This window comes from Lucilia cuprina, chromosome 6 (genome assembly GCF_022045245.1).
Source record: "Lucilia cuprina isolate Lc7/37 chromosome 6, ASM2204524v1, whole genome shotgun sequence".
Lineage (NCBI taxonomy): Eukaryota > Metazoa > Arthropoda > Insecta > Diptera > Calliphoridae > Lucilia > Lucilia cuprina.
The window spans coordinates 62,528,259-62,541,049 of record NC_060954.1 but is presented as its reverse complement, the minus strand read 5'-3'; the positions used below and the strand labels follow the sequence as shown (position 1 = coordinate 62,541,049).

At 33.8% G+C, this 12,791-nt stretch overlaps 1 protein-coding gene across 1 annotated transcript; it reads right to left on the bottom strand.

The window, feature by feature from the left end:
* Window positions 1-3,077: 3,077 nt before the first annotated feature.
* Window positions 3,078-12,063, bottom strand: LOC111675947 (polycomb group protein Psc). The gene is made up of 5 exons (XM_023436830.2): window positions 11,818-12,063; window positions 9,275-10,027; window positions 8,361-8,451; window positions 7,198-7,401; window positions 3,078-7,075 (listed from the first exon to the last, which is right to left on the bottom strand). Exons 2-5 carry the CDS (start codon window positions 9,918-9,920, stop codon window positions 3,367-3,369), a joined length of 4,650 nt encoding a protein of 1,549 aa, XP_023292598.2. The 5' UTR covers window positions 9,921-10,027; window positions 11,818-12,063; the 3' UTR covers window positions 3,078-3,366.
* Between the last annotated feature and the right edge of the window lie 728 nt (window positions 12,064-12,791).

Here is a 12,791-nt window from a genome sequence, read left to right as displayed (position 1 = left end):
GCCCGCAGGACTATGTCCTGGCTGGTCAGTTGGTTGAGGTTCACGTAGTGACTGTGGTTTAAAACCCGAAATCGCGGGGAGAGAATGTTGTTTTAAGGACTGATATATCCTATACCTAATGGGTTGGATAAATCTCACTTCGAACAGGTCTGTGTACAAAGCGGCATATGCTGGATTCCTAAACCTGATCGGCATCTCTTACCGTTCAAGTAGTGGGACGCCAGTATGTGCTGGGGAATTGTCAGGTCAGTATTCAATGGTTGCCTGTCATCCCGTAGATCGATCTTAATAATCATGGGAATGGAACTGATGCTAAAATTGGTGAAAGATCGGGAAAGTCTCCATATATTGGATATTAGTACTGATTTAGTATGACTTACGCTTCGGGGAAGTTCTTCGGTGCTGTTGCCATCTCAACAGGATATATTGATACATGCTGCGCGACTATTTGTCGGGGCAATTATTGAAATTAAGTGACTTTGGAAATTCCTACTTCCTTTGTTACATTGATCGGTTCATAAAAGAGGGATCCTGTTCCATTTTGTTGGGTATTTCGGACTACCAAATATGTATCTAGGTGCTGTTGTCAAAACAACAGACCCATCTCAGTAGTGTGGTTGCGCAGGCTTTAAGAGGTTAAGAAATGCACTGGAATGGGTCATTAAATGATGGAGATTGCATTTTGAATAATGCAATTCTTTCATGACATCATTAAGGGTGGTCACTTCCGCATTGTCGGAAGATTGATTACACCCAGAGATTGCTTTTTCCTTGTCGAGGATTTAATCCAACGCGGCCTGTCATTCCGCAACGGCGCTGCTATGGCAAGAGATTAGATAGCTCGACTACTTCAACAAAGTGCTTGTACATGGACATCTATGTACAAAAATTGCTACCTGAGTTCTTCATAGAGGAATTTACGGGGGCATGGTAGACCGTAATAGAAACACTATGGCACTTGGAAAAGACTGATTTCGTTAAACAAATTTAATAAATGAAAGCCAATCCAAGATAAGTAGTTTAAGTGATATAGGTGCTAAAAACTGTAAAATTTTGAAAAAATTTTTCCTAACTTAACACCCAACCAACCCATCTTGGAAATACACATGGTATAGTGAATTTTTAACCCTCTGATCAGTGTCAAGACAAAGCACGATGTCATATTCATCTTTAAATTAATCAAAACACATTTACTACAGCCCTTTATAAAAGGTTCAATTAACAAATTTTGAAGCTTATGGCTATGTCACTGATCTAGTTATTTCATAGCCTTTGGCAACCCTTATTGATTTTTCTAACTACAGTTCATCTGTGAACATTGCCATTTACACAAGCACGAGTAAACACACTCACAAACATATACAACACATAGTTATGTACGTTAATACTACCCAGCAATCTTTCAAGGAGTCAAGGTATCCTTCTAAAAGAATTCGTCGAACTAACGAAATAACCTTTCTCTTTATTAAGGTAGAGGAACAATTCTTAGTCGTTAATGCGGAAACATTTTGATTTGTTTGTGCCGTTCATTCGAAAGTAGTTATGTAATCTACCATTATTAGTATATATGGGGTCCCTTGCTAAAATCAATAGTTCGAGACGGTCATTCCGAACTACATGGTATGCAGTTTAGTATTAGTTTTTGTTTATCGCTCGCTGCATACAGCGTAATTTCAAATGGGAATATGAAGTAGACAACAATAACAAAAACTGAGGGAAAAAACTGTTTATGAATGCATAAAGTTAATGGTACAATTTCAGTTTTTTGTGGATTTTCTTTTAGTTTTCATATTCGTAAAATAAAATACGAAATATCGTCAATATATTCCAGAAACAACAATATTGCTGTTGTATTTTGGAAAAAAAGTCTAAAATAAAAACAGTAGATTTAAGAAAACACAAATGCGAGTGGCATAGTCAGTCAGTAAGTTGTTAAAATGAGTGACTGAGTGAGTGAGTGCAAGAATGAATGGGTTGGTTAAACGAATGGATCGATGGTAGGCAGACTAAGTGGTTGGTTGGGTGTAGAACATTAAAAGTTTGAAAATGAGAAAAAAACCCACCACCATATTTCTTACAAGCGCTAAACAATGTTCTAAACTTCTAAAAAAAGAAAAAAAATATACAAAAAAGGGAACGAATCAACAATTATATCAAAATTGTTCGTTTATATTTAAATAGAACAAGATAGAGAATGATGTAGTGTATAAAAGTTCGGGTTCGCTCTGTATCTGAATTTGGAGTGTTTTTTTTTCTTTTGGCGCGGTTGCTGATGATGCTCTTACCCATAAGGTTTATGTTTAGTTTTTAAAGTGTGTGCGCTTTTGTTGTTGGTACTTTTTCTTTTTTGATGAAGATGATGACGATAATGATTACGTTTGTGATGATGATGTTCCTTATCTACGTCATTGTTAGTTGTCTGTATGTGTGAGTTAGTAAGTGTGTATTATTGTTATTTCCGGTTAAGGCATTTTTCATGTTTTCTTTTGTTATTGTTGTATTTTAAGCGGGATTTTTTTCTAACCATCTCAAATTCTTTCCCTCTTAGCATTTTCTTTTTTTTGTCCTCCTTACTGTTGTTTGTACATTGTTTATGTTGGGTTTTTGGGAAAGGCGATACACGTTGCTTTAATGTTCGAGCAACATTTGTCGCCTGGGTGCACACACACGCACATAAATCATCGAATTTAATCATCAGTAAGCAGCATCGAAGACTATAGACATTTGAAATGAAGACATTTCCATTTAAACGTCGATCTGCTGGGGATTTCTAACAGATTAAACCTAAAGCTGTTCGAATATCAAATACATATGTATGTAAGTGAGTGTGTTATTATAATAATAAAAAAACAGAAACACACAGGGATTTTTTTATAAAAATATTTTGGTTTTATTTTAATGATATTTCTTTCTTTTCTTTAAATATATATTGAATAATTCAATTGTTTTCTTTCCTTAAAACTTAATCTTAAATATTAGAATAATAAAAACTAATAAAATTCCATTCTTTAAATATTTACAGGCATTTTGTACACTTTTGTTGCTATTTACATTAATAATACTTTTGTTTTGTTTTATCGACCTTAATTAATAAAATTGAGTAAAATGAAACTAAAATTGTTTTCAAATAAACTGCTGAACTTATTAAACTGAAACAAATGTTAAAATAATCAAATCTAAACAAAAACAACATCTTTTAAATAAATAACACTTACATACAAAATAATTTTAAAATTAAGGAAACATTTTTTTTGTATTTGAATAAATTTTAAATAAGTGTTTTCAAAGGAATTTGATTCCTTTTTTGTAGCTTATATTCAAGTTGAAGTTTTTCCAAATTGTTGCTGTTTTGTTTGGGAAATAACTTCACTTTGTTTTTGCAGCTTGAAAGTCTTTTGTGGGATTTGTTATGGCAGAATGTGGCGCTGTAGTTGAAACGGAGTTGGGGGGATTATTGGGACCGGTTAGTGATTTGGGACTAGACAATTTCTTGGTGTTTTGCATGGGTTTTGTTGGATGTTGCTGCTGTTGTTGAGGTTGTGTAAGCATCTCGGCGGGGGGTTTATTGGCATCCATGCTGTTCTTTAATTTTTGCATGTATTCAGAGAAGGCCTCGTTGCCAGCTCTCTGCATGCGTGATAACTGATCCATGATGTAAGCCTGTTGGTAGTTGTACATGGTGGGATTGAATTGGCCCAATTGTGCAGCAGCAGCCGCATTAGCAGCATATGGATAAAACATATTTGATTGATTAGCAACGGCCGCTTGAACTTGAGCCCTCAATAGATTTTCCTTGAGCAATTTACTTAATTCAGCTTGGCCGGCAGCAGCATTTTGACAAGCAGCCGCAGCTGCCAAGTGTGGAGGCAGCATTGATTGCATGGGATGTGTGAGACCAGGTGGAAGGGTGGGTGGTAGCGTAGGCATATTTGGGGTTGGAGACAACTTACTTGCATTGTTGGCATTTAAAACTGGCGGTGATGTTGTTTTGCTGTTATTGTTTTTTGAAGTTTGTGGTGATTTTGTTGGGGCTTTGAGGCCATTGTGAGCCGCATTTTGAGCTTGGTTCTGTTGTTTGTTTGTTGCTCCAGCAGCATGTGCTCCAGGAGATTTTTTACAAGGTTGTACCTTTTTGTTGTTGGAATGTATTTTGACATTAACGCCAGTGGGTGAAGAATAAGTACCAATGACATTACCCGCATTATTGGTCGTCTTTGTTGGATTCACATCGGGCTGTGTATTAATTGCAGCAATTTGACGGGGTAATATGTGTCTGAACTTTTTGCTGGCCGAGTTGTCACCTCCATTGGGTGATTTTTGTTCTGTGAGTGAAGGATTTGGGCGTTTTTCAGGACTTGGAGTCTTCTTGTCAGTTGCATTGATGGGAGATTTTTGAGTATTGGCCGGAGATTTGTTGTTTGTTGCTGCCACAGGAGATTTATTAGACACATTTTGATTCTTTGTCATTAAGTTCATGTTAGGGGGCATATTATTTGAGGACGTCTTATGATTTACCAAGTTTTGTGGTACTGTTGCTGGGGGAGATTGTTTAGTGTTGTTTCCATTTTGTTGGGGTGAATTGTTGTTCTGTTTAACTGTATTTAGAGGTGGTGTTGCCACCCTCCTAACTGGCGGATTAGGGAAAAGAGAATTGTTTGTGTTCTGAATTGGAGGCGATAAGCGTTTGGAGTCCGTGTTATCGGCTGGCTGGTCAGGTAATTTGAGAATCTCTATATAGTTGTTTACTGGACTCTTGTGTTTGGGATATGTGGCACCATTGCATGAAGTTTCTCCGTCTTCTCGTGTAATTGTAATGGACAGCGAAGAGGGTATGTTGATATTACAGGAGTTCAGCAAAGATTTAACCTTCAATTGTTTCTCTGGGGGATCTTCAACTGGACTGGGACTTCTGGCAAAGGAATAGACACGTTTGGGTGCTTGAGGCTCACTGCGATTGTTTGTCAAATTCGTGGGATTGTTATTGCCATTGCTGCCACTAGAGTTTGTATCCTTTTTAACTGGTGGGCTGGGAAAGAGGCTAGACATTTGATTATTTGAGCCCAACACATTTTGTAAGTACGAGCTGCCAGCGTTACTTGGTTTTGGGGTGTATTTGTATGTGGGCATAGTAGGAATGTTGTAATTAGGCACATATTGAGGTGAGCTAGGCGAGTAGATGGGTGAATTTGGTGTGTACATGGGTGTACGGCAACCAGGTGGCACTTCGTTACCCTTTGATTTGGAAGCATTGAATAAAGCCAAGTTCAAATAACTGTTATTTTTGCTACCAGCCCCCGGTTTCGCAGACGATGATGAAGAGGAAACATTGGCATTGTTTCTGGCATTGGAGGCAGCATTTGTGGGATTTGATGTTTTAGCGGGAGGTGCAGGCATAGATGGAGGACCCATTACGGGGGCAGCATCAGTTTTTGGTCCATATACTTTAGAGGAGACAGGTTCCTTTGGAATTGTTTTGATTTCGGTACCAGCATCTTTAAGAATCTTATTGACATCGCTGGGTATATTAGCGAATGGATTAATACGAGGAGTTTTAGGCAAAATTGGTTGAAATCTTTTAGCAATGGGTGTACGACTGCCGGGTGCCGCCAGTTGTATTCCCGTATTGCCACCATGCATAGGATGTGGTGTTAACGAGCCTGGTGGAGCTGCAGTTACCTTTGATTGCTGTGATTTCTGCAACTTCTTGGGTAAAGCTGTGGGTGGTTTCATGGCTGTTACTGCGGGAGGTGGAGGCATTAGGGTTTTATTGGTAGAAGGCGACGCGGGTTTAGCATTCACTATTGGTGGTAATTTGATTTTAAAATCTTCTGTTGCCAATGGTGGTGATAGTTTGGGTTTCTTTACAACAGCTTTAACAGGCTCCTTGCTCTTGCGTTTCGAAGACGAAGATATTTGAAGAGGATCCTTGGCAATAGTTTTATTAACAATACTGTGTGTAAATTCTTTGAGTGAGGTTTTGGAAGGTTTGGTTTCCAATTTTTCGGTTTTTATGTTTTTAGTGGGTGTCAAAGCGAAGGATTTCAAAAATTGCGATTTCTTATCCTCTTCTTCTAAAGGGCTGGGTAAGTTTGTTTTTGCTAAAGGACTAATGCGTTCTGCTTTGATGGTGAGTGGAGGCACTGTTAGAGGGCTGGGAGTCTTGCTCTTACGCTCACTATGAGGTGAAGACTTTGGAGAAGACTTCGGACTGCTGTCTTTATCCTTTTTAGTCTTAACTTTCCATTCTTTTTCGGGCTTAACAGGCTTAACTATCTCCTTGCGCTCTGGATCCGACATATTGATAATTGTAACACTATTTTGTTTTGACAGATCTATTTTTAGCTTGATATTTTCCACTTTACGTTCGTCTTTCTGTGACGAAGTGGAAGGAGAAGTTTTGTGATTGTCTTTTTTCTCTTTCATCGTTTTAACTCGGGCCGGTGAATTGACATCACTATAAGAAGATTTATCTTTTACCGCTTTATTTACTAGGGTAATTTTCAGCTTATCGGTTAGAGAAGTCTCATGCGAACTAATCGAAGGACTTTGAGGTTGTACAATTTCAAATTGTTTTTGTTCTGGCACCGATGGTGGGGGAATCTCTGTGGTTGAGGATACTTCTGATTCATTTTCTTGCTTGATTTCTTCGGGCTCAAGTATTTTATTACTACTAACCGAGGCTGCTAGGGAGGGTGTGGGCTCATGCACTATACACATGGCTTGGGAATGTAATTTTGGTTCCTCCACTACTGGCACAATTTCTTTCTTAGGCTGTGTTAAGAGATTTTTCTTAACTCTTATCAAGGGTTTCGGTGATTGTTTGACGCGGAAATAAAAACGCATGGGAGCATCTCTTTTCCACGTGTATATATAGGCTACATCCATAAGGGTGTAATGATCAAGTAATACTATAGTTTTAACTTTATACATGATATCAATAGTAAAACGATTGCAATTAATTTCGAATTTACCATACACTAACTTTTTTAGATGAGCTACTGTACACATGGCTGGGCACTGTAGATAACGGGGTTTTAATAATTCACTATATTCAGCGTTCGATTTCATGTGCTCACTAATGGGGGAAAAAACGACAAGAGAAGAAGAAAGGGAAGAGCAAAGGTTAATAAAGAGGTTTTTATAGTTTGAAATTGTTTGATGAGATAGTTAAAGAAGCGTGAAGGTTAAAATACTTACTCTATATCCGCATATTCCAAAGATATTGACATATAATCCGAGGGACTGAATATTAAATGTTCAGTATCGTCACCTCTTTGTTCTGGTGTGGCTAAAGCGGCTTCTTCTGGACGATCTTTGTAAAAGGCTCGCTTGCGCATTAATTCTTTTTCGTATAGACCTGGCACCAGTTTATAAACAATAGCTTGCAATGTTGTATCGGGCCTAAAATGACAAAAAAGTAATAATAGAATTAGTTTTAATCCAAACCTTTGTTAAAACTAAATTTTTAAGCGTAACTTGCAAAAACCATTTATGCATTTTTCAAATAGATCATTTAAGCGTAAAACATGACTCTTAACAAATTGAAAAAGACGGGGCTAGAAATGTGTACGAGCGTGTCTAACTAAGCAGGTAATAATAACATTAGCATGAAATACAAAAAGCAACAACAAAACTATATATGTATATATTTAAAAAGTCTGTATAAAAGTCCGTCCCTCCGTCCGTCTATCTATTTGGCTGGCTGCCGGTCTTTCTGCTCTCTATCTTTTGTATCAATATGTGTTGTGACTTGAAAGTTTGTATAAATAGTAGACGTCGTGTAATGAAATGTTGACGCAGATGTTTTATTATAAGGCTCATTACTTAGCACGCTGTTTGCATTCTGGCAAACAGCAAATACAACATAACTCTACTAATATTACACCCAGTCCTCGTTTTACAAAAAGTCTTAGGCGTTTATTTAAAACGAAGTTTTTTAATATATTTTTGTGTTATATTCATAAATTGTATTGAATCTGTTTAAATGTGTTAAGAGGGATGAGTATCTATTGTATAGGGTTTGTGTGCGTGTGTTTTTGCTTGTCTTCTTACACTCTGTGTATTCTTTCTTTTGATATTCAGGGGTTTAATGTCTATGTTGGTTGTTGTAGTTGTTGTCTTGTTTGTCACGGCTTTAAGATGTTGTTTATTGTTGTTGTTTTTGTTTTTTATATAAAGAATTTTATTAATTTCAGTTCTGTTTTTAAGTTATTTCATGTTGTTGTATATTAGAAGCAGACATTTGAAGAAATAAAATTAGATTTTTCAAATGCCGTCGGCAAGTACTTATAAAAATTTCAGATAAGAATTTCTTGTAAATTTTAAACAATTATTAGTTTTTTGTTTTTTGAAATACTTACTTTATATTGGGTTTTGCGGTATTTATCATCATTTCGCAACGTGGACAATACTGTTCCGTTCTCAAGTGTTTGATTAAACAACTATGGCAAACTGGAATTAAAAAAGAGATAAAAAAACATATAAATATAATGAAAAAATCCTTTCATATTTCAACAACATTTTTTTTATTGTTTAAAAATTGTGTTAGTGAAAAAGGACACCTTTTTAGAGGCTTAACGCACAGAATCCTTTTGCAATTGTTCTTCATTTACTCAACATTTCAACCCCCTTTTTTTGATTTATACTCTTAAATACATTTTCATATTAAAATAATATTTTATCATTTGACATGTTATATTTGCAATAAGGCGAAAAATCCCATTCTTTTATGGGAAATGCTTTGTACATACTTGGTAGGTAGAAAAAATATATTTTCTCTAGGATATTTTATCCATACTTTGGTTATGATTAAAATGTGGTTCAAAAACTTTTTATATTTGAAAAAAAACGTTATTCATTTAATGGACTTGATTAAATCTTACTATCGGTACATCCTAAAAGGATTGCATCTATTTGATCAAGTGGGAAATCAAAATAAATTAACTTCAAAAAGTTACATACATTCGGCTTCTGTTAATCCTTTATTTTGAATTTTGTTCTTGAATTAGTATCACTTTATATTATCCTTAGTTTTGTATAAAATTTGTAATAATCCCTGAAATATAACTTCAATTGAAGGTGACACAAAATATAAATTCAAGGTTGCTTAACTACGCGTACGAGAAGAAAAACGTCAGACGTCCTTGTTCTATTTATACTACAGCATTGCGCCCCAAGGTATGCAAAGTAATCAAGGTTGTGCAATGAAATGTGAAATAAGACTAAAAGCATAATAAATAATAATACATAAACAAAAAAATAAAAAACTACTTACATGAATGCAAACACTCCACTATGGTTGTGGCGTCAATCAAATAACCAAAACACAGACTGCAAATGATGTGCGAATTAACGGAACTCATTAAGATGGGTCGCTGGCGCATTGCCGACAATTGCAAATCATTGTTCTCCATTTCATCTTGACCATCATTATCATTGGCCAACTGATGATGTTGTTGATCGTTTGACTCTAATTCGGTTTTAATGACAGTATCACAGGATTGATTGGATTCGTTTTTAATGCTTTTATTGTCATTATTACTGTTACTGCTGCTGCTGTCACATTGAGATGTTATGACATTCTTAGCATTGGAGCTTGATGAAGAAGAGCAGGAATAGGAAGATGATGTTGAGGTTGAAGAGGCTGATGATGACATTTCTTTGAGTTGTTGTCGATTTTGTGTTTTTGTTTTATTGACATTTGTTACTGCAGCCGCATTATTATTGTTATTGCTGGTGTTTTTATTTTGTTGTTCCATTTGCTTGTATGTTGTATTGGAATTCGCCATGTTTGTTGCTGTTGCCGTTTTTAGTTTGACTGGCAAAGTTGAAATGGTTGTTGTTGCTTCTGCCACTTTAGTCGTTGCAGTTGTTTGTGTTTTTGAGGCAGAATTTGTCACAGGTAGCGGTACAGGGGACATAATTTGTTGTTATTTTTTTTGTTATGTCTTCTTTACTTTGTATTCTACTTTATTTTGCTCTTTTGTTTTGTTTTAGGCCAACAAAAAGTAATTTGATCTTTTTAAGGCTGAAATATTAGTTTTGTAAAGAAATTTTAGATTTATTTGCTTAATTTTATTATAGAAAAAACAGAATATAAAAGACATAAAGTAATAATATGATAAAAGTTAAAGTAATAGGAAAGAATAGAGTCGTTATATGAGATTAACAAGGCTATTTTTTATTTGTAATTAAACTTTAAAATTTTGGCTTTTATTATAAAATTTAATTAGCTTTAGTTTTTTTTTTAATTTTATACACATTTATAACAAAAATACTTTAATAAATTTAATAGGTCTTTAACAAAACGGGTTGCCATGTTTTTATTAGTTGTAAATATTCCTAAAAGTGATTTTAAAATCTCCTTTTTTATAAAAATAATTCTGTTTTATATATTTTCTCGAGGTCGTGAGACCAGATTTAATCAATTAATCATTTTACGATCTTCTTAAATATCCTTTTATGTCACTAGTTTTGAGTCAATCATAGAGATATAGTTTAAAAGATTCTTCTGGATTATACTCTCTTGTGAGATTAGATGAGCTATTGAAAATTTATTAAATCTTTGATATTGAATTCCATGTAAGGTTTGGAAGAGGCAAGTAGTGGTGTTGTGACATGTAATGTATGTAAGTGCTAGAAGGAGTAATGAACTTAATCATGTGATTAAAATTGTCATCAGTTTAGTTAAATCTATCAAAACTCCCAATTCTTTCGCAAATTTCAATTCTCTACGGGGCTATGTGCAAAAAATCAGATTGTATCTAATATTCGGAATTACTTTGAAAGATGGGGAGAGTATTATATACAAAATTAGGCGCATACAAAGCGGACCGAGGTCTAATAAGCAGGCTTGTCATAATCTCTAGTTGCACAATGTCCATGAATGTTATGACATACTTAGTTGATTCATATTGTCCATGTACGTTAAGACAATTTCAAAAGTGTCACTATGTCTATGGGCAAAATGACATAAAGTCCATGGATTTAAAAGAGTCAATTTATCAAAAAAGCGTAATTTGGCGAAGCCGGTATCAAGGAAACATTTTTTAAAAGAATCCAAAATGCAAACATATACCAAATTTAAAAGCAAATCTATTCAGGATAAGAGTTTCTCTTTCCTAAATTCTACAAAAATGGTCCAGTACATTTCTCGTTTTAAAGTGTCACAATGTCCAAGAATATTGTCATAACGTCTATGGACCTTTTTAGTGTATCATAACGTTCATGGACATTAGTTGTTTATCATTAAAATTGCCCTTAAAATTAGGAATGAAACTGTCATAGAGTTAAAATACAAAACAATTCCTGGCAACTCTATACTAATATAGTTTATGTGTGAGAGGATTTTTCAAGCAGAAAGAGCAATAACAAAAGAAAATGAGAAAAAAACGAGAGAGTGCAACACAAAATATGTGTGATTGTGGATTTTTGTTAAGAGAATTGTTTGTAATTTTGAAATGTGTTTATTTTATTAGTGATAAAAACTACAGCTGGAAAAATATAAAACAAAACAAAAAAACGTAGATATTTTGTATGACTGTGTAAAAGTATGATGGTGGTGGTAAATATTGAAAGAAGAATAAAATAAATAAACGATGGAAACAAAGCAAAAAAGTAAGGAAAGGAAAAATAAATAATAGTATATAGTGGATGGAGGGATATATTACAACAAAAGGCAATAATTTGTATGAGTGAGAAAACGTAGAACATAAAATAAGGGATAAAATCAAGGAAAATATGTAATTACAAAAATTAAGCAAGTTTTTGTAATTTTAATTAATAATTACTTATTTAATTAAAATAAAAAATAATTACCTTTAAATTTAAGGGTAATAAATTTAAAATAATAATCCAATAATTTAAATCCATGTTTTTAAGCGTGTTTAATCCAATATTTCAAAAGGGTAATCCAAAAGTGTGGGTAAAGTAATCCAAATTATGATTTTTTTTGTAATTTAATTTTTAAACACTTTTTTTGTTTTATTATAAAAAAACTTTCACAATATGTAATTTATTTTGTATAAATTTTTTTCATATCTTTACAAAAAAATTTCAACTTTAACTAGAGATTTTCTCTTTTTTTTGTGTGTGATTATATTTTTTTTTTTCATCTATTTATTTTATATTCCTTTTTTGTTATTTATACATTTTTTTTCTTTGTGTGTGTGTTTGTGTAACTGTATGTATAACACGCTGCTGTTTATTTATTCTTTAGCTTGTTTTCACTATAAGCTAAGATATGTATTATCAATTTTGTTTTCAACGTTATTTCGTAAAATTTTTCTCAACTTCTTTTCTCTTTTATTTTAAATTTGTAAAATATCGCATACACTCTTACACGAATGCAATTGTAATATTATTTTAAAAAATTATATTTTTGAGGGAAGTAGTAAATTTTTCAATATTTTTTTATTATTCAAAAACTTGTTTTTTTTTCAAACACTTAAATTTTTCTTAATTAATTAATTTTTTAATTTCAGTTTTCTTTAAATTTTCCGGTACACGTCTTTTCAATTCAACGTTCCGCGTTGAAATGCTTCTTAGCATTGAGTTTATATGCTCGCCAGCAGATACATATGCTCAATTAAATGGCTTTTTTTTGCCTGTATCTTATATACAACATATTTAGTATATAAGTAGCATTTTTTTATATACTGTTTGTCTACCTAACTGAACACTACACACCACTCACTGCTGGTATATTTTTTCTATATACTTTTCAGTAGTATTTAGGTAAATGAGTTAAATTTTTACTCTAGCAGAGTTATTGACTTTTTTTCGTGGCCTCT

Coding starts and splice junctions, on each gene's coding strand:
- LOC111675947 (XM_023436830.2), bottom strand. CDS start 9,920: ATGTCCCCTGTACCGCTACCTGTGACAAATTCTGCCTCAAAAACACAA. Junction 8,452..9,274: donor AGTGGAGTGTTTGCATTCAT/GTAAGTAGTTTT, acceptor TTTTAATTCCAG/TTTGCCATAGTTGTTTAATC. Junction 7,076..7,197: donor TTGGAATATGCGGATATAGA/GTAAGTATTTTA, acceptor TTCCCCCATTAG/TGAGCACATGAAATCGAACG.